Genomic DNA, 21,578 nt, shown 5'->3' with positions numbered 1-21,578 from the left:
CAGCAGCAGCAGCAGCAGCAGCAGCAGCAGCAGCAGCAGCAGCGTGTGTGTTGCAGCTGCTGCTGCAGTTTATTACAGCACATGGAGAGTTAGGGGAATTTGCACGGAGACAATTTCAACTAGGCGTCCCCTCGCAGGAGACAGTTTTGCTGCTGCTGCTGCTGCTGCTGCTGCTGCTGCAGTAGCCCCTGTAGCTGCAGTAGTCTCTTCTGGTTTTTGTCTTGCGTACACCAGCAGCAGCTTAGCTGTATATACACCTGGGGGCAATCTGCTAGCATCAAATTCTATTTTAAGTGTCTCCTCAGTGTCTCCTTTTAAATAGAGATGATGATGAGAGGGAAAGGCAAATAAAAGCCTCCCCAGCAGCAGCGCATGCAGAGCGTTAAGGCGTCTCCCAGTCATAGACAGCCCCAAGTGTCTCCTGTCTCCTTCACCCCCTCTCACCAGTACATCCACAACTTGCTGCGGTATTGCTAAAGGAGACAGCGACAAAACTTCTGCTGCTACACCGCTCACCATAGGTGCAGCCATGCTAGTCCCGCTAGTCACACGATACACCCCAGGGGCCCTCCCTTGGGGGCCCCCAGGGGCCCCCCCTCCTTGAGGGCCCCCAGGGGCCCCCCCGTCAATCGCGGGCCCCTGAGTGTCTCCTGAAGCGATCTCCGTGGGGCCCTCAGGGAAGGGGCCCCTTGAGGGGCCCCCTGAGGGCCCCTGTTGGGGGCCCCCTTGGGGGCCCCCTTGGGGGCCCCCCTGGGGGCCCCCATTGGTGGTTTGTTGTTGTGGGTTGATGGAGACATCTGGGGTGCGCCAGGTAGAAGCGATGAGCTCTCCTGGGGCTGTAAGATGTACTGTTTGCTTGCCTATGTTAGCCCAAGAGGGGACAGTCCCCTTTCGGGTGTATGCGGAGACAGTTAGAGACCAATCTCTTACAAATGATGCAGGGTAATAAGGAGACAGCGAAATATCTTGACCTTCATTTCCTGCTGCTGTTATGAAGACTGTGTCTGATGCACTCGCTACTGCTTGCTGCAGCAACAAACCTAATATATGAGCTGCTGCACCTGCATGCAGCAGCAGCAGCAGCAGCAGAAACAGGAGACATAAGTAGAGATATAATAATGTAAACAGGAGACAGTTAAACCGATATAGAGAGGAGACACTTTAGCCAACAATGTAGAGAGACAAAGACAAACAAAAACAACTTAATTCTACGCGCAGCAAAGACGCAGACAGAGACACACAAAAAGAGACAGACAAAGGAGACAGACAAAGGAGACAGACAAAGGAGACAGGTAAATAAATAAGATAAAGGAGACAGAAGACGAAGAAAATAAATATAAACAAGTGATATCGATTTGAAGACGATGAAGGAGACAAGCAAGAGACACTTAGATAGACTATATACATAAACATAATATATATGTACGTGTAGACATAGCTATATATATGCATGTAAATACATATATATATATATATATATATATATATATCAGGGCTACGCCTTCTCGTTTCTCTTATCCCCAGCGCATCCGACAAACGGAATCAAATATAAATATATATAAATATAAATATAAATATATATATATGTATATATATATATATATATCTACATTAACTAGACCTATATATATACATACATACAAACATATATATACATATATATGTATATATATGCATATATATATACATCTACATACATATACAAACATCTATATACATCTATATGCATATATATATATATATATACACAAACATATCTACACAAATGTCTACACACATATATACAAATATATAAATATAAATGTATATAAACATATCTATATATATAAATATAAATATATAAAAATATATATATATATATATATAACTAACCAGTGACACCGCCCCAAGAGTTGGTGAGTATTTTAGCACCGTTTTGAACGGCGTATTGAATAGCGGGGACTGCATGAGAAACGTCTCCTTCTCCGCCGCCGTCTAAAATCTTTAGCGCCATCACCGCGCTGTGCTGACTTATGCCGCTTATACCCTCTGCGTTGTTTCGACGAGCTGCCACTATCCCTGCACAAATCATTATTTATATATATATATATATATATATATATAGGTGTATATATATATATAGGTGTATATATATATGTAGGTGTATATATATATCTATAGGTGTATATATATAGGTGTATATATATATGTATGTATGTATATATATGTATATATATGTATGTATGTAAATGTATATATATATATATAGAGGTATATGTATGTATATATGTATATACATACATATATATGTATATATATATATATATATATCTGTATAGAATGTATATATATATGACAAGGAAATAGAAAGAAAGCAAACGTAGACACACAAAAAGAAAGAGAGACAAAGAGAGACAGAAAAAGAAAGACAAGGAGACAAAGAGAGACATAAAAGCAAAGACAAGGAGACAAAGAGAGACAGAAAAAGAAAGACAAGGAGACAGAAATTGCCTCTACCTGCTACATGCGACCCGTGCCCGTTATCATCCATCGGGTTATTATTATTCATTAGGAAGTTCCAGCCAAAGACATCATCAATAAACCCGTTTGCGTCGTCGTCTACCCCTGTCTTTAAAACAAAACACAAATAATAAAACAAAAGGAAGAGGCAAATAACAGATTCAAACATATTACAGACAGAGAAATAGCAAATAAGAAAAAAACGAGACAAAAGGAGACAAAAGGAGACAAAAGGAGACAAAAGGAGACAAAAGGAGGCAAAAAGAGACAAAAGGAGACAAAAGGAGACAAAAGGAGACAAAAGGAGACAAAAGGAGACACAAGGAGACAAAAGGAGATACTGAGGATAAAGAGAGAGACAAAAAGACACAGAAAAAGAAACGGAAAAACAGTTGCCTCTGTCTTTGTCTCTATCTCTATCTCTGTCTCTATCTCTGTCTTTGTGTTTGTCTCTGTCTCTATCTCTATCTCTGTCTCTATCTCTGTCTCTGTCTCTAACTCTGTCTCTGTCTCTAACTCTGTCTCTAACTCTGTCTCTAACTCTATCTCTGTCTCTATCTCTATCTCTGTGTTTTCGTCTGTCTCTGTTTTATTGTTTGTGTCTCTGTTGGTGTTTTTATTGTTTGTCTCTTCGCGGGTTTTTGCTGTCTCCTTTATCTTTGATGTGTCTCCTTTTTGTCTCTTCTTTTGATTTCTTTGTCTCTTGTTTGCCTCTGTCTACTATTTGTTTAACCTTTATTATTTCTTTTTGTTTATTGTCTCTCTGTCTCTTTAAATATAATTTATTTTATCTTTATTCTTTATTCTTTATTATTTTTTGTTTATTATATCTCTGTCTCTTTAAATATAATTCAATCTATCTTCATTATTTATTATTTATTATTATTTATTATTTATTATTTATTATTTATTATTTATTATTATTTATTATTTATTATTATTTATTATTTATTATTTATTATTATTTATTATCTATTTACCTGTCCGTGAAGTTCTTTGCGATTTACCCACATAGAAAGAGACAGTTCCGGGTGAAGGTAATTAACACCTAAAAATAAAATAATAAAAGGAGACAGATAAAGGTTAAAGGAGACAGATAAAGATTAGAGGAGACAGATAAAGATTAAAGGAGACAGATAAAGGTTAAAAGAAACAGAAAGGATATAAAAGACATTAAAAGGAGACAGATAAAGATTAAGGGAGACAGGAAGGATATAAAAGCTATTAAAAGGAGACAGATAAAGATAAAAGGAGACAGAGAAAAAGAAAGCGAAAGCGAAAGAAACAAAGAAAAGCATAGAAAAATAAAGAGACAGCGACAGAGAAAGAACAAATAAAAACGGAGACAGAGACAGACAGGAGGCACCCGAAGGCGGCATTCGAACTAAGAGCCCTAAACCCTAAACCCTAAACCCTAAACCCTAAACCCTAAACCCTAAACCCTAAACCCTAAAGCCTAAACCCTAAACGTGAAGAAAAAAGAGACACCACAACAGCAGAGACAAAACAAAATCTGCAGCGACGGAGACAAGGAGACAGCAGCAGACAGAGAACGGGAGGGTGAAGAAAAAGAAAGAAGAGACAGAAGGAGACAAGGTAATAAGAAAGAGACAAAAGGAGACAAAAGGAGATACCGAAGGAGACAACAAAGAAAAAGCAAAGGAGACAAGTAGTGAGAACTGAAGCAGACAAAACAACAACGGCGAGAAAGGGAGACAAAAGGAGACAGCAAAGGAGACACTAAAGGAGGCAAAAGGAGACAAAAGGGGACACCAAAGGAGACACCAGACACCAAAGGAGACACCAAAAGGAGACAGCAAAACAGCAGAGGAGATGCCGAAGGAGACAACAAAGGGACAAGAAGGGAGACAGCAGAGGAGACAGCAGAGGAGACAGCAGAGGAGACAGCAAAGGAGACTGCAGAGGAGACAGCAGAGGAGGAGACAGACGTCACCAGTATCAATAACAGCGACGGGTACAGCAACATCGTCTGCTGCTGCGAGGGCCCCTAACCGCCAGACACGCAGCATATCAATTCCGTTAGCAGCAGTTGCTGCTGCTGTCTCCTCCTCTTCATTTGCTGTCTCCTTTCCCCCCTCCTCTGCAGACAACTCCTCAACATGCCTGCTGCTGCTGCTGCTGCTGCTGCTGCTGCTGCTGCTCCTCTTGCTGCTGCTGCCGCCACCGCCTCTCCTGCCACCTCCCCCGCCGCTACTACCATCACTACTACTGCTGCTGCTGCTGCTGTTGCTGCTGCTGCTGCTGCTGGTGTCTCTTGATACTCCCTGACATAAATCCCTAACCTTCAGCAGCTGCGAGCGAGCGTAATCACTGCGCAGCAGCCACGGCGAACTCCAAGAGACGCCGAGAAGTGCTGCTGCACTTCCTGCTTCGCATGCAGCAGCAGCATGGGGGCCCCCCTCAGGTGGGGGGGCCCCCAAAGCCCACTGAAGATTGAACAGAGGGTCATTAGGCGCTCCAAGACGAGAAGCTGCTGCTGCTGCTGCTCCGCCTCCTGTTACACCTCCTGCTGCTGCTGCTGCCGCAGAAGACTCCGAGGGAGACACAGCAATAAACGCATTATCAGCTAACCTCTGCAGCTGGCGAGACCCCTTCAAGCCGGCTTCTTCCCCCGTTGCTGCTGCGCTTCCTGCTGCACTTGCTGCTGCTGCTGCCGTTGCTGCTGTCGCTGCGGCTGCTGCGGTTGCTGCGGTTGCTGCTGCCGCGCTTCCTGCCTCTGCTGTTGCTGCAGGCTGCTGCTGCGGCTGCTGCTGCTGCTGTGGCTTGCGCTGGGCCCTTATCGGAGCGTCAGGAGACACAAAAAGAATGTCTCTAGAGGAGCTGCTGGCGTCTACCAGTTGCTGCAAGAACTGCTGAAGTGATAACAAGTCTTCCTGCATGATCCTGCTGCTGCTGTTGCTGTTGCTGTTGCTGCTGCTGCTGCTGCTGTTGCTGCTGCTGGTCTGGGGATAGTCAAGCGTCAGGAGGTCTACGCCGCACAGTTCTAGAGACTCGTATAAAAGGGTTGCTGCTGCTGCATTTGTCTTTGCTGCTGAAGTGTCTCCTGTCTCCTTTGCTGTGTCTCCGGGCCAGAGCTTCTGTGCCCGCCGAGAGGGAGCAGTATTTCCTCCTTCTTCAGCAGCAGCAGAAGCAGCAGCAGCAGCAGCAGCATCTCGTTTACCAGCTGCAGCAGCATCAGCTGGTAGCTGCTGCGCTGCACTCCCCCCTGTTGATTTGAGTCTGCTGTATATACGCCTAACGTCTTTAATAAGAGCTCCTGCCCCCTTTGCTGCTTCTTCCAGCACCTGCAATCTCCTAGCCGACGTCCCGCTGCTGCTGCTGCTGTTGTTGTTGTTGCTGTTGCTGTTGCTGCTGCTGCTGCTGCTGTCTGCAGCAAGTCTCCTTCGTTTAAGTGTCTCCGTGTAGCGGCGTGTTCTGTATTTGTCTCTGAATCCCCGGACATCAAACTGCAGGCTGCCAAGAGGCATTTTGGGGGCCCCCCTTAAGCTGCTGTCTGCTGCTGCTGCTGCTGCTGTTGCTGCTGCTGCTCCTCCTGTTGCTGCTATCTCTTTCGCAGCAAACGCTGCCGGGTCTAGCGGCAACTGCGGAGGGACATAGAGAGACGGTTTGCTGCTGCTACTGCTGCTGCTTTCTTTGCTGTTCATCCGCACCCTCGTATCCCTGCTGCTGCTGCTGCTGCTGCTGCTGTCTGCGAAGGAAACAGCAGCAGAAACATCAGCAGCAGCTGGCAGAGGGGGGCCCCCCTTAAGAGGTTTTCTATTAGCCTGTCTCCGCAGCTCTTCTGTCTCCTCTTTGCTGCACCTCCACCCCACAAGGACGCGGTTTAGATACACCTCACTGGCGTCAAAGGCCTCAAAGTCAACCATTGCCACCTGCTGCTGCTGCTGCTGCTGCTGTTGCTGCTGCTGGCGCTGTTGCTGCTCCTGCTGTTGGTTGGGTTTTGGGTTCTTTGATTGTTGCTGTTGCTGCTGCTGCTTTTGCTGCTTCGACTGTTTCTGCTGCAGCTTCTGCTGCTGCTGTTGTTGCTGCTTCTGCTGCTGCACCTGTTGTTGTTGTTGCTGCTGTTTCTGATGCTGCTGCTGCTGCGGAGACACGAATAAGCTCTCTTTGAGGGGTGGGGCCGTGGGGTGTATAGACTGCTGAGTTTTGGTGTCTCCTTTCTGTGGAGGCAGCTGCTGCAGCGTCCTTGAGGGCCTGCGAGCTGCTTCCCTTTGCTGCTGCTTCTGCTGCTGCCTCTGCTGCTGCTTCTGCTGCTGCTTCTGCTGCTGCTGCAGCCGCTGCTGCTGCTGCTGCTGCTGCTGCTGCTCGCGTCTCGGTGGGGTGGGTCTCCGTCGGGAGCGAGAGGAGCTCTCTGCCCCAATTGCTGCAGCAAGTTCTGCTGCAATAGCAGCATCTACTTGCTGCTGCACTGCAGCAGCAGCAGTAGCAGCAGATGCAAGGGACTCTTCACTCAACGGCTCAGAGAGGGCTAGCCGCAGCAGCTCCTGCTGCTGTTGCTGCTGTTGCTGCTGCTGCTGCTGCAGCCTGCGTGTGTGGGGTGTCTCTTCATGCTGCAGCGGTGCGAGTCTGTAGCCAATACTGGAGATAGGAGACGCAGGCATACCCCAAGTGTCTCTTCTCAAGCGCGCTAAGAGGCCCCTGTCCTCAGCCTCTTCCTTTTGCTGCTGCTGCTGCTGCTGCTGCTGCTGCTGCTGCTGCTGGGCGTCTATTTGTGCGAGGGATTTTCTGAGTGCTGCTGCAGTTTGTCTCCAATCTGTCTCCAATCGAACAGTAAGCCTCACAGGTGCTTCTGCTTTTACTCGCAGCAGCGCAGCAGCAGCAGCAGCAGAACCTGAGGGGACAGCAACTTGTATATGCTGCTTGCTTAGCATCAGATCTGCTGCTCTCACCCACATAGGCTCTGCATCCCTCTCTCCTGTCGCTTTCTCTGCTGTCCGCTCTTCTGCTGTCTCTTCATCTGCTGTCTCTTCATCTGCTGTCTCTTCATCTGCTGTCTCCTTCACCTGCAGCACAACTGGGGGCCCCACAGCCACCGCCACCATCGAAGAGCTCCGCATATTTCTCGGGGCGCTCAAAGCAGCAAAAGGTACCTCCAAAACAAAACTCTGAGCATACACCAATACACCCTCTTGGGGGCCCCCCAGGGGCCCCCCATCAGGGCCCCCAAGGGGCCCCCCATCAGGGCCTTCAAAGGCCGGGGGCCCCTCATCAGGAGCCCCTAATGAGCTCCCATCAGGGGCCCCTGAGGGCCCCCTAGTAGGGCCCCCTGGGCTATCCCCACTAAGGGCCTCTAAGGGGCCCTCACTAGAGGCCTCTGTGGGCCCCCCACTAGGGCCCCCTGGGGGCCCCCCACTAGAGCCCCCTGGGGGCCCCCCACTAGGGGCCCCTGGGGGCCCCCCGCTAGGTACCTTGGGGGGCCCCCCACGGCGGGCCCCTAGGGGACCCTCTGAAGACGTCTGAGAGAGGAAGGCCCCTATAAAGGACTCTGATTGAGAGGGGGGGGCCCCACCTTTGGGGGCCCCCCAAGAGGGGCCCCCTAGGGGGCCCCTAGACGCTGCTTCCTCTTTAAAGTCTTCTGCTGCTGCAATTGCAGCAGCGCCTCGGGGGGCCCCCTCAATTTGTCTGTCAGGTGCAGCAGATGCATGCAGGGGCCCCAAACCGTCACGGCGATGAGGCTGCTTGTATGCTGCTGTTTGTGCTGCTGCTGCTGCTGGTGTTGGTGCTGCTTGTGCAAACAGTTGCGCTGCTCCTGATGCTGCTGTTGCTGTTGCTGTTGCTGTTGCTGTTTCTGTTGCTGCTGGTTCTTCTGCAGCAGCAGGCGCTGCCGCTACTGTGGGTGTAACTGCTGCTGCTGTTGGTGCTGCTGCTGCTGCTGCTGCTGCTGGACGCTTTGGTGCTGCAGCTGCTACTGTATCGCGGAGCAACGTGTCTTGTTCCTGGCGTGCTTCTGCTGCTGCTGTTTCTGCTGCTGCTGCTGCTGCTGCGTCTTCGTGCAGCGCTGCTGCTGCTGGCTGCTGCCTTATGGGTCTCCCTTTGGGGGCCCTGGGGGGCCCCCCAGCAGCAAAGGCGTCTCCTTGCTCTTTTTGTTTATTTGCAAGCGGACGGCTGCGTTTGTTTCTTCTTTTGCTGAAGATGTTTGGAGACTGTGCAGATACGTGTGGGGCCCCACACAGCAGCAGCAGCAGCAGCAGCAGCAGCAGCAGCAGCAGCAGAGGGGAGGAGTAGAGGGGTAAGAAGCGCCTCCTCGCCAGGTGTCTCCTTCTAGTGTCTCCGTTTAGAGGCTCTGGTGAGAGGAGACAGCAAAGAGACTGGCGGTGTACAGACAGCAGCAAACAGGGCTTCTTCATGTTTATTCATTAGCTGCATATAAACAATAAAATAATTATAATTATAATTATTAAAAGTGCATCAGCAAATAAAAATAATTATTATTATTTTATTTATTAACCACCAGCCTCTGAAACCGGAGTCAAGAGAAAAGGACGCTGCTGCATGCATGCTGCTGCTGCTGCACCTGCTGCTGCTGCTGCACCTGCTGTTGCTGCTGCTGCTGTACCTGTTGCTGCACCTGCGGCTTGCTGCCTCTGCTGTTGCCCTGCTGCTGCTGCTGGTGCTGCTGCTGCTGGTGCTGCTGCTGCTGCTCCTGGTGCTGCTGCAGCTGCTGCTGGTGCTGCTGCTGCAGCCTGCTGCTCTTGCTGTTGCCCTGCTTCTATTCCTGCTGCTGCTCCCGCTGCTGCGGGCTCTGCGATGGAGCAGCAGCACTTGCTGCTGCTGCAGCTGCTGCTGCTGCACCTGCAGCTGCTGCTACTGCTGCTGCGAGTGGTGTCGCTACTATTACTACTGCTGTTGTTGCCGGTGCTGCTGTTCTAACTGCTGTTGCGGTTGCTGCTGCTGCTGCTGTTGCTGCTGCTTCCGGGCTTGGAGGTGTTACGCTGCTGCTGCTACCTGTTGGCTACTTGGGGTGTACGTACACCTCAAACACCCCTATCATATCAGACCTGCAATACCTCTTATCGCTGATGCTGCTGCTGCTGCTGCTGTTGCTGCTGCTGCTGCTGCTGCTGCTGCTTCTCTACATCGAGGAGGCGCAGCCGACGGGGAGGCTGCATGATGACGCTGTTTATGTTTCTTCTTTTGCTGTTTATACACCTCAACTTAAAAAATATAAAATCAGGAAGAGACTAAGGCCCTGTTGCTGCTGCTCTTGTTATTGATGCTGCTGCTGTTCCTGCTGCTGCTTCTGGTTTTGCCGCTGGTTTTTGCTGCTGTTTTTGCTGCGGTCCGGGGCGATACAGCAGCAGCAGCAGCAGCAGCAACAGCAGCAGCAGCAATATCAGGGGGAAGAGAATGAGGAGCTACCTTCTATGAAAAAGTTCTATTACGATTTACTTCGTGAATTTCAAACGTCTATTGTTGTTGCTGCAGCAGCAGCTGCTGCAGCAGCAGCAGCGACAGCAGCAGCAGCAGCAGATCTTGTCGCTCTGCTGTGGGGCCGCAGGCGACCGCAGCCGACGGCGGCGCTGCAGTGTACATACACCGCAATTATTGCTGTTATTTTAAATTCTTTTTTGTTATTTATAAACAAACAAATCAACAATATTAATAAATTAAAAACAGAGAGGAGATAGCACCCAACTGCAGCAGCAGCGCAGGAAGGCAGCAGACAGCTGAGGCGGGCGCCGCAGCCTTTCTCTGTCTTCTTCATTAAATTGTACTTTAAATATTTTATTTTATTGCTTTAAGATTAAAACGATAATAAACCGATAAATTCAACGCAGAAGGAGACACGTAAACACCTTTATCTGCTGCAGCAGCAGCAGTTGCTGCTGCTGCAGGAGTTGCTGCTGCTGCAGTAGTTGCTGCAGCAGCATGTATAGCAATGTTTGTCTGAAGCCTTTTTTATTATTATAAATATTTTATTGTTATTTCTTTAGCGTTATTATTATTACTATTATTTTGTTTTATTTCTTTATTATTATTATTATGAGCATTATTATTATTTTATTGTTTTCTCTTTACTATTATTATTATTGTTATTACGTTTATTATTATTGTTTCTATTTGCATGCACTGCATGCAGCAGAGGTGCTTTCTTGCTGCTGTTGTTTTGCTGTTACGAAGGGGGGTTCTGCTGTTGCTGCTGCTGCAGCAGCAGCAACAGCAAGCAGTGCTGCAACAGACGGAGGAAGAAGGAGATAGAATGTGTTATTGTTGCTGTCTCTTCTGTCTCCTTTGCTGCAGGGGTCTTTATATATAATCAAATATATATATAATAATAATAATATTAATATAAATATATATATACGTTTGTTATTTTCTTCATATTCATCAGTCTTGCTTCTACACTCTATCAAAGGAGATATATCTGTTAACTTATACATGCGCCTGCAGCTGCTGCTGCTGCTGCTGCTGCTGCTGCTGCCGCTTCTGCTGCTGCTGCTTCCGCCGCCGCTGCCACTGCTGCTGCTGCCGCTGCTGCTGCTGCAACTGCTGCAGCCAGTACTGCAGCTATAATAATTGTTTTGCTGATGAGGCTGCTGCTGCTTCTGACTCTGTCGTTATCGTTGCTGCTGTGTGCTTCTGCAGCAGCAGCAGCAGCAATTCGAGTGCATTCTTCTATCTCCAGGAAACGAAATATAAAACCCCTAGGGTTTAGGGTTTAGGGTTTAGGGTAGGAGAAGAGAGACAACAAGGAAGCAAAGAAGAGACAGGCGGCTGCTGCTGCTGTATAAACCCTGCTTTTGCTGTCTCCTTTTCTTTTTCGTCTCTCTTTATCTCTTTCTCTTTGTTTGTTTGCTGCAGTTGTTCGCCTGCGATGTATTTATTTATTTTGTTGGGGCAAACTGCGCTCAGCTGTCTCCTTTTTTAATTGTCTCTTTCTCTTCTTTCTGTTTCCTTCTCTCCTTGTCTGTCTCCTTTTATCTGTCTCTGTCTCTGTCTCTCTTTGTCTGTCTCCTTTTATCTGTCTCTGTCTCTTTATGTCGGTCTTTGTCTCCTTCTCTTTGTCTGTCTCCTTTTATCTGTCTCCTTTCATCTGTCTCTGTCTCCTTTCATCTGTCTCTGTCTCTTTATGTCTGTGTCTGTCTCTTTTAATCTGCCTCTGTCTCTTTATGTCTGTTTCTATCTCTCTATGTCTGCCTCTATCTCTCTATGTCTGTCTCTGTCTCTTTATGTCTGTCTCTGTCTCTTTACGTCTGTGTCTGTCTCCTTTAATCTGTTTGTCTCCTCCGCTGTTTGTCTCCTTTGTTAAATTTACGCTTTCTACTTTGTCTGTCTCCTTTATCTTGACTTTTAAAATCTCTTTGTTTGTTTGTTTTTGTTTGTTTTTTTTGTTTTTACACCGCTATTTATTAATTGGTTCCCTTTCTTTTCTTTTGTTTAAATATATCAACATACTAAGATATATAATATATATAATATATATAATATATATATATATATTCATAACATATTAAGATGTATACCTACATATACCAATGCGTATATTTACTTAGAGGCTCAACCCACAAAGATATATACACGCTAATATAAATAGATCTAATAGATCTATAGATCTATATATATATCTATATATATAGTTGTATACATACATCTATATGTATGTATACATATATATGTATACATACATATATATATCTATATATTTATCTATATAAATATATAGATATATATATGTATGTATACGTATATATATATGTATCTAAATCTATATGTATGTATGTCTGTACGTTAGTGTGGAGACTCGTCTTAGGGATGCACGAACTCTCCGTGCAGGGGGCGCTGAGATAAACAAAATCAGCGAAATTAAATTAAATATTTCTTGTTTGTCTTTTGTTTAAAGGCCTGCGTGTTGCAGTGGATGAGTTGAGGTGTATAGGCAGCTCAGTGATGTTGGTAGGGTGTATGCATGCTAGGTAGGGGTATGCTGCTGCAGCATTTGGAGCGGGTTTTGATTAAAATATAGATTTATTTAATTATTAAATGCATTTATTTAATTAATATTAACTACTTTAACTGTTTTTTCCTGCACTTTTGCGGCAGAAGGCGCTACACACCACGCCCCCAGCAGGGAGACGCTGCTGCAGACGGGTGTACATACACCCTAAAATATTGAAATTTAAGCATAATTAAAGAGTGAAAGGGTTTAGAATTTATTTAATCGTCAGATTTATAGGGTTTAAATGAAAAATTTGAGGTGTATGTACACCTGGGGGTTGTGTGCGGCAGCGGGGCCGCGCAGCGGTGCAAGGCAACACACATCTGCAGCAGCAGCAGCAGCAGCAAGAGTAGCAGCAGCAGCAGCAGCAGCAATGTTTTGTAATACCTGTTTGTTTCTTTCTTCTTCTTGATATAAACATCTTCTTTTCTGTCCCTTAGAGCGCCGCTGCGACAGTGAGCGCTCCGCAATATCGCTGCGCCTCGGAACTACTAGGGTTTAGGGTTTAGGGTTTAGGGTTTAGGGTTGGCGAAAATGTCTTCTGAATTTCTATCCACTAAATCTGTCGGGCTGCTGCAGCAGCAGAAAGGGCTGAATAATAGCTTGAGGGAGTTGATGCAAGATGAGGAGCGCAACGCTCGCATGTACAGGGAGTTCGGAGGTACCCAATCCCTAAACCCTAAACCCTAAACCCTAAACCCTCAGTTCGCTTCCGCTGCTCCACAAAGGGACTTCAAGCTGCTGCTTCTCCGCAGCTTTGGTTCAGTTAAAAGGGTCTTAGGCCGTAGGGCTTAGGGTTTAGGACCTAGGGTTGAGGGTTTAGGGTGTAGGGATGGGGGTTTAGGGTTTAGGGTTTAGGGTTTAGGGTTTGTACTCAGGTGTCTGCATGGACTTCAGCAGACAGCTCCTGGATAAGGAGGGCCTTGATGCCTTGATAGAATTGGCAAAGGAGCGACGTGTACGTAAACCCTAAACCCTAAACCCTAAACCCTAACGAAGACTTTGCGTGTCGTCGTTGGCTGCTTCGGCTTCTTAGGTTTTATGCACTGTGGGATACTCAGCAATTAGGGTTTAGGGTTTAGGGTGGGGGAGGAGGGGAAGGGAGTCGATCTCCCCGCCCAAACCCTAAACCCTAAACCCTAAACCCTTCTTTGAATGAGATTTGCCTCTCGCAGTAGCATCTGGTTTCTGCTTTATTTTTTAGGGTTTGTGGTTTGTGTTTGGGGGTCTCTGCCAGCACATGTTGCTTTTAAATGATGAGGATTAGGGTTTAGGGTTTAGGGTTTATTCTCTGTGTAGGAGTTCAGGTCTTCTTTAGTGGTTTATCTCCCTTTAAAAGAGTTTAGGGTTTAGGGTTTATCTTTTAATATAATAACTTCATTATATCGAATTGTAACACGCACATATACGGCTAGACTAGGGTTTAGGGTTTAGGGTTTAGGGTATGATTAGGGTTGATAGTATGATGTTTAGGGTTTGTGAATATCGGTTGAATTTAAGTGTTTCTGGTATGATATGAAGTAGGTTTAGGGTTTGTGGTTTAGGGTTTGTGGTTTAGGGTTTGCGGTGTATTGCAGGTGGCAGAGAAGGTTCAGGCAATGTTTAAGGGCGAGAAAATAAATATAACTGAAGGCCGAAGTGTACTACATGTTGCGCTGCGCATGCCGAAAGGAGAAAAACTGCAAGTCGATGGGGCTGACGTCGTCAGCGAGGTGCATCAGGTCCTCGACCGGATTAAAACCTTCTCAGAAAAAATCAGAAATGGTAGGGTTTAGGGTTTAGGGTTTAGGGTTTAGGGCTTAGGCATGGGGGGGAAGGGGCATGGGTTTAGGGGTGGGGGGTGCCGGGGTACGGTTTAGGGGTGCGGGGTTAGGGTATAGGGTTTAGGGTTTAGGGTTTAGGAGTGAGGGTATAGGGTTTAGGGTTTAGGGTGTTGGGGTTTAGGGTTTAGGGTTTAGGGTTTAGGGTTTAGGGTTTTGGGGTTTAGGGACGGGGGTCGGAGGGTCAGGATTTGTGGTTTAGGGTTTAGGGTTTAGGGTTTAGGGTTTGTGGTTTGTTGCAGGTACACTGAAGGGTGCAACTGGGAAGACTCTGACGAATATAATCTGCATCGGCATTGGCGGCAGTTACTTAGCGAGCGAATTCCTAGTCGAAAGTCTCAAGACAGAACCGTCAGCGAAAAAACAAGCAGAAGGAAGAACCATCCGGTCAGGGTTTAGGGTTTAGGGTTTAGGGTTTAGGGTTTAGGGTTTAGGGTTTGGGAGGGAAATGGGAGGAGTTAAAGGCAGAGAGAAGGAGCAGCAGACAAAGGGAGACAGAGACGGCTAAACAGAGACAGACAGAGAGAATTGTGCAGACAGTAATATATATATAGATGTATATCTATTTAATTATACTTTGTTCTATTTAATTAGCGTTATTTATTTATTTATTTATTTATTTATTTATTTATTTATTTATTGTATTTGTTTGCAGCTTCTTAGCGAATGTAGATCCTATAGACGTGGCGCGGTGTACAGAGGGCTTAAAACCTGAAGAAACTTTAATAGTAATTATCAGCAAAACATTTACAACAGCAGAGACAATATTAAATGCGAAGACACTCAAGCAATGGCTGGCAAGCGGAATACCAGGAGAAAACCCTAACCTCAGTAAGATTCTTTATGAGGGTTTAGGGTTTAGGGTTTATGTTGTAATAGTCATTTTAAACTCAGTATACAACCCAGGCTTGTATGCATGCAGATACATGCAAATGCATGCAAACAGATGCATCTATCCATCCATCCATGCATGCAAGCAAACGCATCCATTGAAATTCAGGTTTCAGGGTTTAGGGTTTAGGACTTAGGGCTTAGGGCTTAGGGTCTAGGGTTTAGGGTGTATGCGCAGGTCTGCACATGTGCGCCGTCAGCACCAATTTGGAGTTGACAGCCAAATTTGGAATTCCTGAAGACAGAGTCTTCGGCTTCTGGGACTGGGTGGTATGCTCGCGAGGCTTTAGGGTTTAGGGTTTAGGGTTTAGGGTTTAGGGTTTGCTCCTGTTAAGGGCTTCCTACTGTCTAGGGTTCCCGAATGCCAGGGGAGTTGTAGGGTTTAAAGCCTCATTTCTTTTGGGGTTGAGGGTTCAGGGTTTAGGGTGTAGGGTTTAGGGTTAGGGTTTACCGTTAGGGTTTAGGGTTTAGGGTTTAGGGTTTAGGGTTTAGGGTTTGCGTTTAGGGCGGACGTTTCTCTGTGACGTCAGCAGTGGGAGTTCTTCCTTTGGCCATTCACTACGGCTTCGATGTTGTAGAGAGTCTTCTCAAAGTAAACCCTAAACCCTAATTAAACCCTAAACCCTAATTGAACCCTAAACCCTTATTTAACCTAACACCCTAAGCCCCAGTTGAAGCGTAGGCCGTCGTTAAACCCTAAACCCTAATTAAACCCTAAACCCTAGTTAAACCCTAAACTATAATTAGACCATAAACCATGACGAAGCGCTAAACCCGAATTAAACCCTAAACCATCACGAAACCCTAAACCATCACAAAACCACAAACCCTAATTATGCAGGTTTATTTAGGGCGACTACTGACTAAAGATTGTTGAGGCTTTATTAGTGTTCATTAGGGTTTTTTATAGTTTATTGGGGTTGAAAAGGGTTTATCAGGGTGTAGGGCGTATTAGGGTTTAGGGTTTCGTAGGGTTGAGGGTTTATTAGGGTTTAGGGTTTGTGAGGGTTTAGGGTTGCCACGCAATGGACAAGCACTTTTTGACTGCACCAGTGGAGGCAAACCTTCCGATGTTGATGGGTCTAGCCTCTGTCTTCAATTCGTCAGTGCTGGGCCTCAACTGCGTCGCTGTTCTTCCTTACTGCCAGGTGCTGCTTCCTGCTGCTGCTGTTGCTGCTGCTGCTGCTGTTGCTGCTGGTGATATTGGTGGTGGTGTTGCTGCTGCTGTAGTGCTGCATGCGGTGCTGCTGCTGGTGTTTCTGCTGCTGCTGTGTGTGTGTGTGTGTATGGCTGTGTGGTGCGGGCGTGGCTTAGCATTAGCATTACTGTTAGGGTTGAGTTGAGGGTTGAGGGTTCAGGGTTTAGAGTGCATGCATGCGTCAGTGCATGCGCATGCAAGTTTGGGGCTTTTTTGTCTTTTTTTTGTTTTTTTAGGCAATGCATCGATTTGCAGCGCACATTCAACAACTGACGATGGAAAGCAACGGTGAGCAAATTTAGCCCCCTCTTGTTGTATTGATGCATGCATGCATGCATGCAGAGTGGTGCGTGCATGCAGAACGGTGTGTGCATGCAGAGCGGTGTATGCATGCATGCATGTAGCGTTGTATGCATGGAGAGCGGCGCATGCGTGCAGAGCGGTATATGCATGCATGCAGACTGGTGTATGCACGCGTGCAGGGCGGTGCATGCATGCGTAGACGGCTCTACATGCACAGCGGTGTACGTGTACGCATGCATGCATGCATGCATGCATTTATTGCAGGGTATGATGTTGGGGCTTTTTTTTCGTTGATGCATGATGCAGGGAAGGGCGTCGACATGAATGGGCAGCGGCTCGCTGGGGCTGCGGGTGAAATTTATTTTGGAGAGCCCGGGACCAACGGCCAGCACAGGTAGGTAGCTGCCTATACACCCCAACATCACCAGCTGTACAGGCAGCTGCGGCTGCATCTTGTCGCCTCCCTACTCCTGCTGCCGCTGCTGCTGCTGCTGTTGTTGCTGCTCTGTATGCTTGGGGTGTATAGGCAGCTTTTGCTTTTTTTGTTTGGGGTGTATATGCAGCTTCTACCAGCTGCTGCATCAGGGGAGGATAGTGCCTGCGGAGTTCATCGGCTTCCAGAAGAGCCAGAACCCCATCACCGTGAAGGTTAGTGAACTAGGGTTTAGGGTTTAGGGTTTGGGGTTTTTTATGAGGAGGCTCAGACGACCTGGCGTATAGTTCCTCGGGTGTATTATTAGGGTTTAGGGTTTAGGGTTTGCAGCTCATGCAGTTAGCCATTTGGCGTCGCTGGAACCCCCCTCTCGCTGGGCCTTTAGGGTTTAGGGTTTAGGGTTTAGGGTTTAGGGTTTAGGGTTTGTGTATAGGGAGAGGAGGTATCAAACCACGACGAGTTGATGTCAAACTTCTTTGCTCAGCCCGATGCGCTGGCCTTTGGGAAGACAGCTGAAGAATTGCAGAAAGAAAATGTAGCAGCAAATCTTATCCCTCACAAAACATTCACAGGCAACAGACCTTCCACCATGTAGGGTTTAGGGTTTAGGGCTTAGGGTTTAGGGTTTAGGGTTTAGGGGTTGGGGGTTGCGGAATGGGGGGTTGGAAACAGGGCTTGTGGCCACCTTAACGGCTTCCAGCTCTAGGGTTTAGGGTTTAGGGTTTAGGGTTTAGGGTTTAGGGTATGCATACGGTATAGGGTTTTCGGTGTAGGGTGTATATATAATTTAGAATTACGCGTTCCGGGTTTAGGGTTTAGAGTTGCGGGTTCCGGGATTAGGGTTTAGGGTTTAGGGTTTAGGGTTTAGGGTTTGCGGGGCAGGTTGTTGTTGCCTGAGTGCAACGCCTACTACTTGGGAATGCTGCTCTCTCTCTACGAGAACCGCGTCGCTACTGAGGGCTTTGTCTGGGGAATTAACTCCTTTGATCAATGGGGGTATTTAATGCTGCTGCTGCTGCTGCTGCTGCTGCTGCTGCTGCTGTTGCTCTAGTGTGGCTGTGATGCTGCTGCTGCTGCTGCTGCCGTGTGGCTGTGGTGCTGCTGCTGCTGCTGGAGTGTTGCTATAATGCTCCGACTGCTGCTGCTGTTGCTGCGGCTGCTGCTGCGCCTTTAGTGTTGTTGTGATGATGCTGTTGCTGTTATAGTGCTGCTGCTGCTCAACTGCTGCTGCGGCTGCTGCTCTCTTTCGGGTTTGTTGCTGCTGCTGTTTGCGTGTTGCTGTAAACCCTAAACCATTTGTCTACGCAAACCCTAAGAGGGTTTAGGGTTTTGTATTTTTTTATTTAATTGCCGTCTCTTATTCCAGTGTTGTTGTTTATTTAAATGTATTTGTTTAAGTAGCTACATTTGTCTGCTTACTACTATTATTTATTTATTTATTATCTTTGTTTATTTAATTGATGTCTTTGTTTTTTAATTAATTAATGTCTTTGTTTATCTTTATTTTTATTTTTATTTATTTTCAGCGTGGAGTTGGGCAAAGTCTTAGCGAAAGATATCCGCAGAATCTTCGCCAGTGCACGCAAGGGAACAGAGTGAGTGTTGTTTAGGGTTTAGGGTTTAGGGTTTAGGGTTTAGGGACGACAGCATCTTCTGTGTTGTTTCTTTTTTTATGTTTTTGTTTGTGTTGCTGCTGTACAAAAGTAAGAATGAGAGCATAAGTATAATATAAATATAAATAATATAAATATAATATTAATAGAGGGGGTATATAAAGCATAGAGAAATAACTAAGAGAGCAGCTGCATGCACGATAGAGAGAGAACAGAGAGCCTAGGGTTTAGGGTTTAGGGTTTAGGGCTTAGGGTGTATAGGCAGCTAAACACGTTGCTCGTGTTGTGGTTTAGGCGTTTTTTCCATCGACTCTTCCGGAATTTATTTTCGCATTCTCGAAAGTGAATGCCGCCTTGGGGTTTAGGGTTTAGGGTTTAGGGTTTAGGGTTTAGATTTAGGGTTTGGGGTTTGTTTTATAGTGGATAGAGATTAGTCGGAAGCGCGCATGTAGAAACACAAAAACATAAGATTCTTGTGAAGGTTTATGGCTAATAATGTAGAGTTTAGGGTTTAGTGTTTAGGGTTTAGGGTTTAGGGTTTAGGGTTTGTGCGTTTTTCTGTTCAGGCCTGACACCAGCCACTTGTGCCGCCCCACGCAGCGCCTTCTAAACAAATACCTCTCAGGCTGAGGAGAGCATAAATAAATAAATAAATTAAATAAATAAATAATAAACAGCAAGCAGAGAAATAAGAAAACAAACAGTAGACAAGCAACAAAGAAGTAGTAAACGAGCAATAAGTAAAGGAACCCCAAATCAAACAACATATTTATATAAACAAACAAAAACAAACAAAGAAACAAACAATATTTAGACAAACAATTGTTATAATGCATGCATGCATTGTGGCAGTGGCCTCGGGGCCTTGAACAGCTGAGGTGTACATACACCGAAGCAAAAGATGTTTCTTTTCAGAGCACTGCAGCAGCAGCAGCAGCAGCAGACAGCAGCAGCAGCAGCTGCTGCTGCTGCTGCTCTTGCTGCAGTTGCTATTGGCGTGGTGTCTCCATTGAAACTCCCTCTGCTGCTGCTCGCTTGCAGCGCTGTATTATCCTTTATATAAATAACACTGCGTTGCTCCTGCAGCTGCTGCCGTTGCTCCTGCTGCTGCTGCTGCTGCTGCTGCTGCTGCTGAGATGAAAGCTCGGTAGCTACTGTTTGTTTATGTTGTCTGCATGGCTTATGTTTGTATGTATATCTCTTTCGGGGTGTTTTGTCTCCTTTGAAGTGTCTCTTCAGTTTGGCTGTCTCCTCAGTTGTCTCTGCCTCTGCCTCCTCTTCTGATTGTGCATTTGTATTTTACTGTCTCTTTTACTGTCTCCTCTATTGTTTGTTCGTTTGGCTTCTGTCTCCTCATTTGTCTCCTCCTGTCTCCTTATTTGTTTACTTTATTTAATCTTCTCTCCTCCTGTGTCTCCTTAATATTGTCTCCTTCTTTATCTCTTTATTATTCGTCTTCCTGGGTGAAGACCGAGGGAGGGCAACAAACGCAAACAACTTGGGGTGTACAGACACCCCAACCCCGCTCCAAATGTCCTCTGGATTATATATATAGTTGTACGTAGCATATATATATATATTGTATATACAGCATATAATATGCATATATATATATATACATATATATATAGGCTAGGCTGCACTTATTAATGCGTAGAATAGCTGAGCCCTAAACGGCCGTACTTAGATTATGCCAGGCTGTTGTTTAAAATTTAAATAATAAACTTGAAGTGAAGTTGGTGTTGCCTGTAGAGACATCTTGAATTCGTAGCCTCGGGTGTCTGTACACCGCAGATACTGACGACTGGGCTGAGCTGCCTATACACCTGAGCTGCCTATACACCTCAAAAGGAGGCACTAAAGTTCAGGAGACGCAAGCTGAAAAATGGAACAAATAAATACACATATGGCTTTTGTTTTTTTGCATGCAAATCTATGTTGAGGTGTGTGTATACACCGGAGGTCTGCATACATCTGAAGTGCGAACACTCACACCTGAGGTGCCTATACACCCCAAGAGGTGCCTATGCACCCAGATGAGGTGCCTATGCACCCCAATGAGGTGCCTATACACCCCGATGAGCTGCATATACACCCTGAGGGGTGCATATACACCCCAGGAGGTGCCTATACACCCCATTGTGTTTCTTTCATGCAGCACACATCTAAAACGAAGACGCAGCTGGCTTTTGTTTGCCTGCACGGTGTATATACACCTCGTTTATGTTTGTTGATTAGTTTGTTTTTCCGTTTGCTTTTTAATACACCACAGGATATTCGCCTTCTAATAGGGTTTCTTTAAATCTTTTTTCGTTTATTTCTGCTCCCAGCTGTTTGCATATCTCGCGCATATCTGTTTCTGCAGTGCCGAGACATGTTGTGCCTCCAGGCGAAGGAGTAATATTAAAAATAATATTTTGCCCTAAGACAAATACAATAAAAACAATAAAATAAACAAACTAAAGCAATACGCATACAAATCAAACAAATACAATAAAAGCAATAACTATTAATAGTTAAGCTAAGAGACAGTAAATACAAACAAACAATAAAAGAAACCCAATAAATGCAAGAAAGAAATATAATAAATGAACATATGCAAGAAAAACTAAACAGTGCGCAGACACCCTAAAACCCTAAACCCTAAACCCTAGCAAGCAAATACAATACACGCAGTAAACGCACAAACCAAGCAAATATCAAAGACAACAACAAATGCAAAGACAAGGAAATAAATAATAAATCAAACGGACTACAATAACAAACACAGAAAATGCAGAAATGCAGCCCCACAAACAAACCCTAACCCGTAATTCCCCTAAACCCTAAACCCTAAACCCTAAACCCTAAACCCTAGGGATGC

General features: G+C 46.0%; 2 protein-coding genes across 2 annotated transcripts; one reads left to right on the top strand and one right to left on the bottom strand.

Moving 5' to 3' along the window:
- Positions 1-72: 72 nt before the first annotated feature.
- Positions 73-9,511, bottom strand: EAH_00015690 (subtilase family serine protease, putative; the record flags this gene model as incomplete). The annotated part of the gene is made up of 6 exons (XM_013394063.1): positions 73-1,061; positions 1,873-2,058; positions 2,497-2,608; positions 3,480-3,547; positions 4,454-8,562; positions 9,492-9,511. The coding sequence occupies 6 exons, from the start codon at positions 9,509-9,511 to the stop codon at positions 73-75; spliced, it is 5,484 nt and encodes a 1,827-aa protein (XP_013249517.1).
- Positions 9,512-12,991: 3,480 nt separating this feature from the next.
- On the top strand, positions 12,992-19,345 carry EAH_00015680 (glucose-6-phosphate isomerase, putative; the record flags this gene model as incomplete). Its single annotated transcript, XM_013394062.1, has 15 exons — positions 12,992-13,118; positions 13,336-13,415; positions 14,035-14,221; positions 14,520-14,664; positions 14,933-15,108; positions 15,347-15,438; positions 15,674-15,760; positions 16,182-16,316; positions 16,603-16,654; positions 16,976-17,063; positions 17,233-17,317; positions 17,536-17,693; positions 17,985-18,098; positions 18,629-18,697; positions 19,282-19,345. 15 exons carry the CDS (start codon positions 12,992-12,994, stop codon positions 19,343-19,345), a joined length of 1,659 nt encoding a protein of 552 aa, XP_013249516.1.
- Between the last annotated feature and the right edge of the window lie 2,233 nt (positions 19,346-21,578).

The sequence above is a fragment of the Eimeria acervulina genome, genomic scaffold (assembly GCF_000499425.1).
Source record: "Eimeria acervulina Houghton genomic scaffold, Eah_scaff95, whole genome shotgun sequence".
NCBI lineage: Eukaryota > Apicomplexa > Conoidasida > Eucoccidiorida > Eimeriidae > Eimeria > Eimeria acervulina.
The sequence above is the reverse complement of the archived record's forward strand: the minus strand, read 5'-3'. Positions and strand labels throughout refer to the sequence as shown.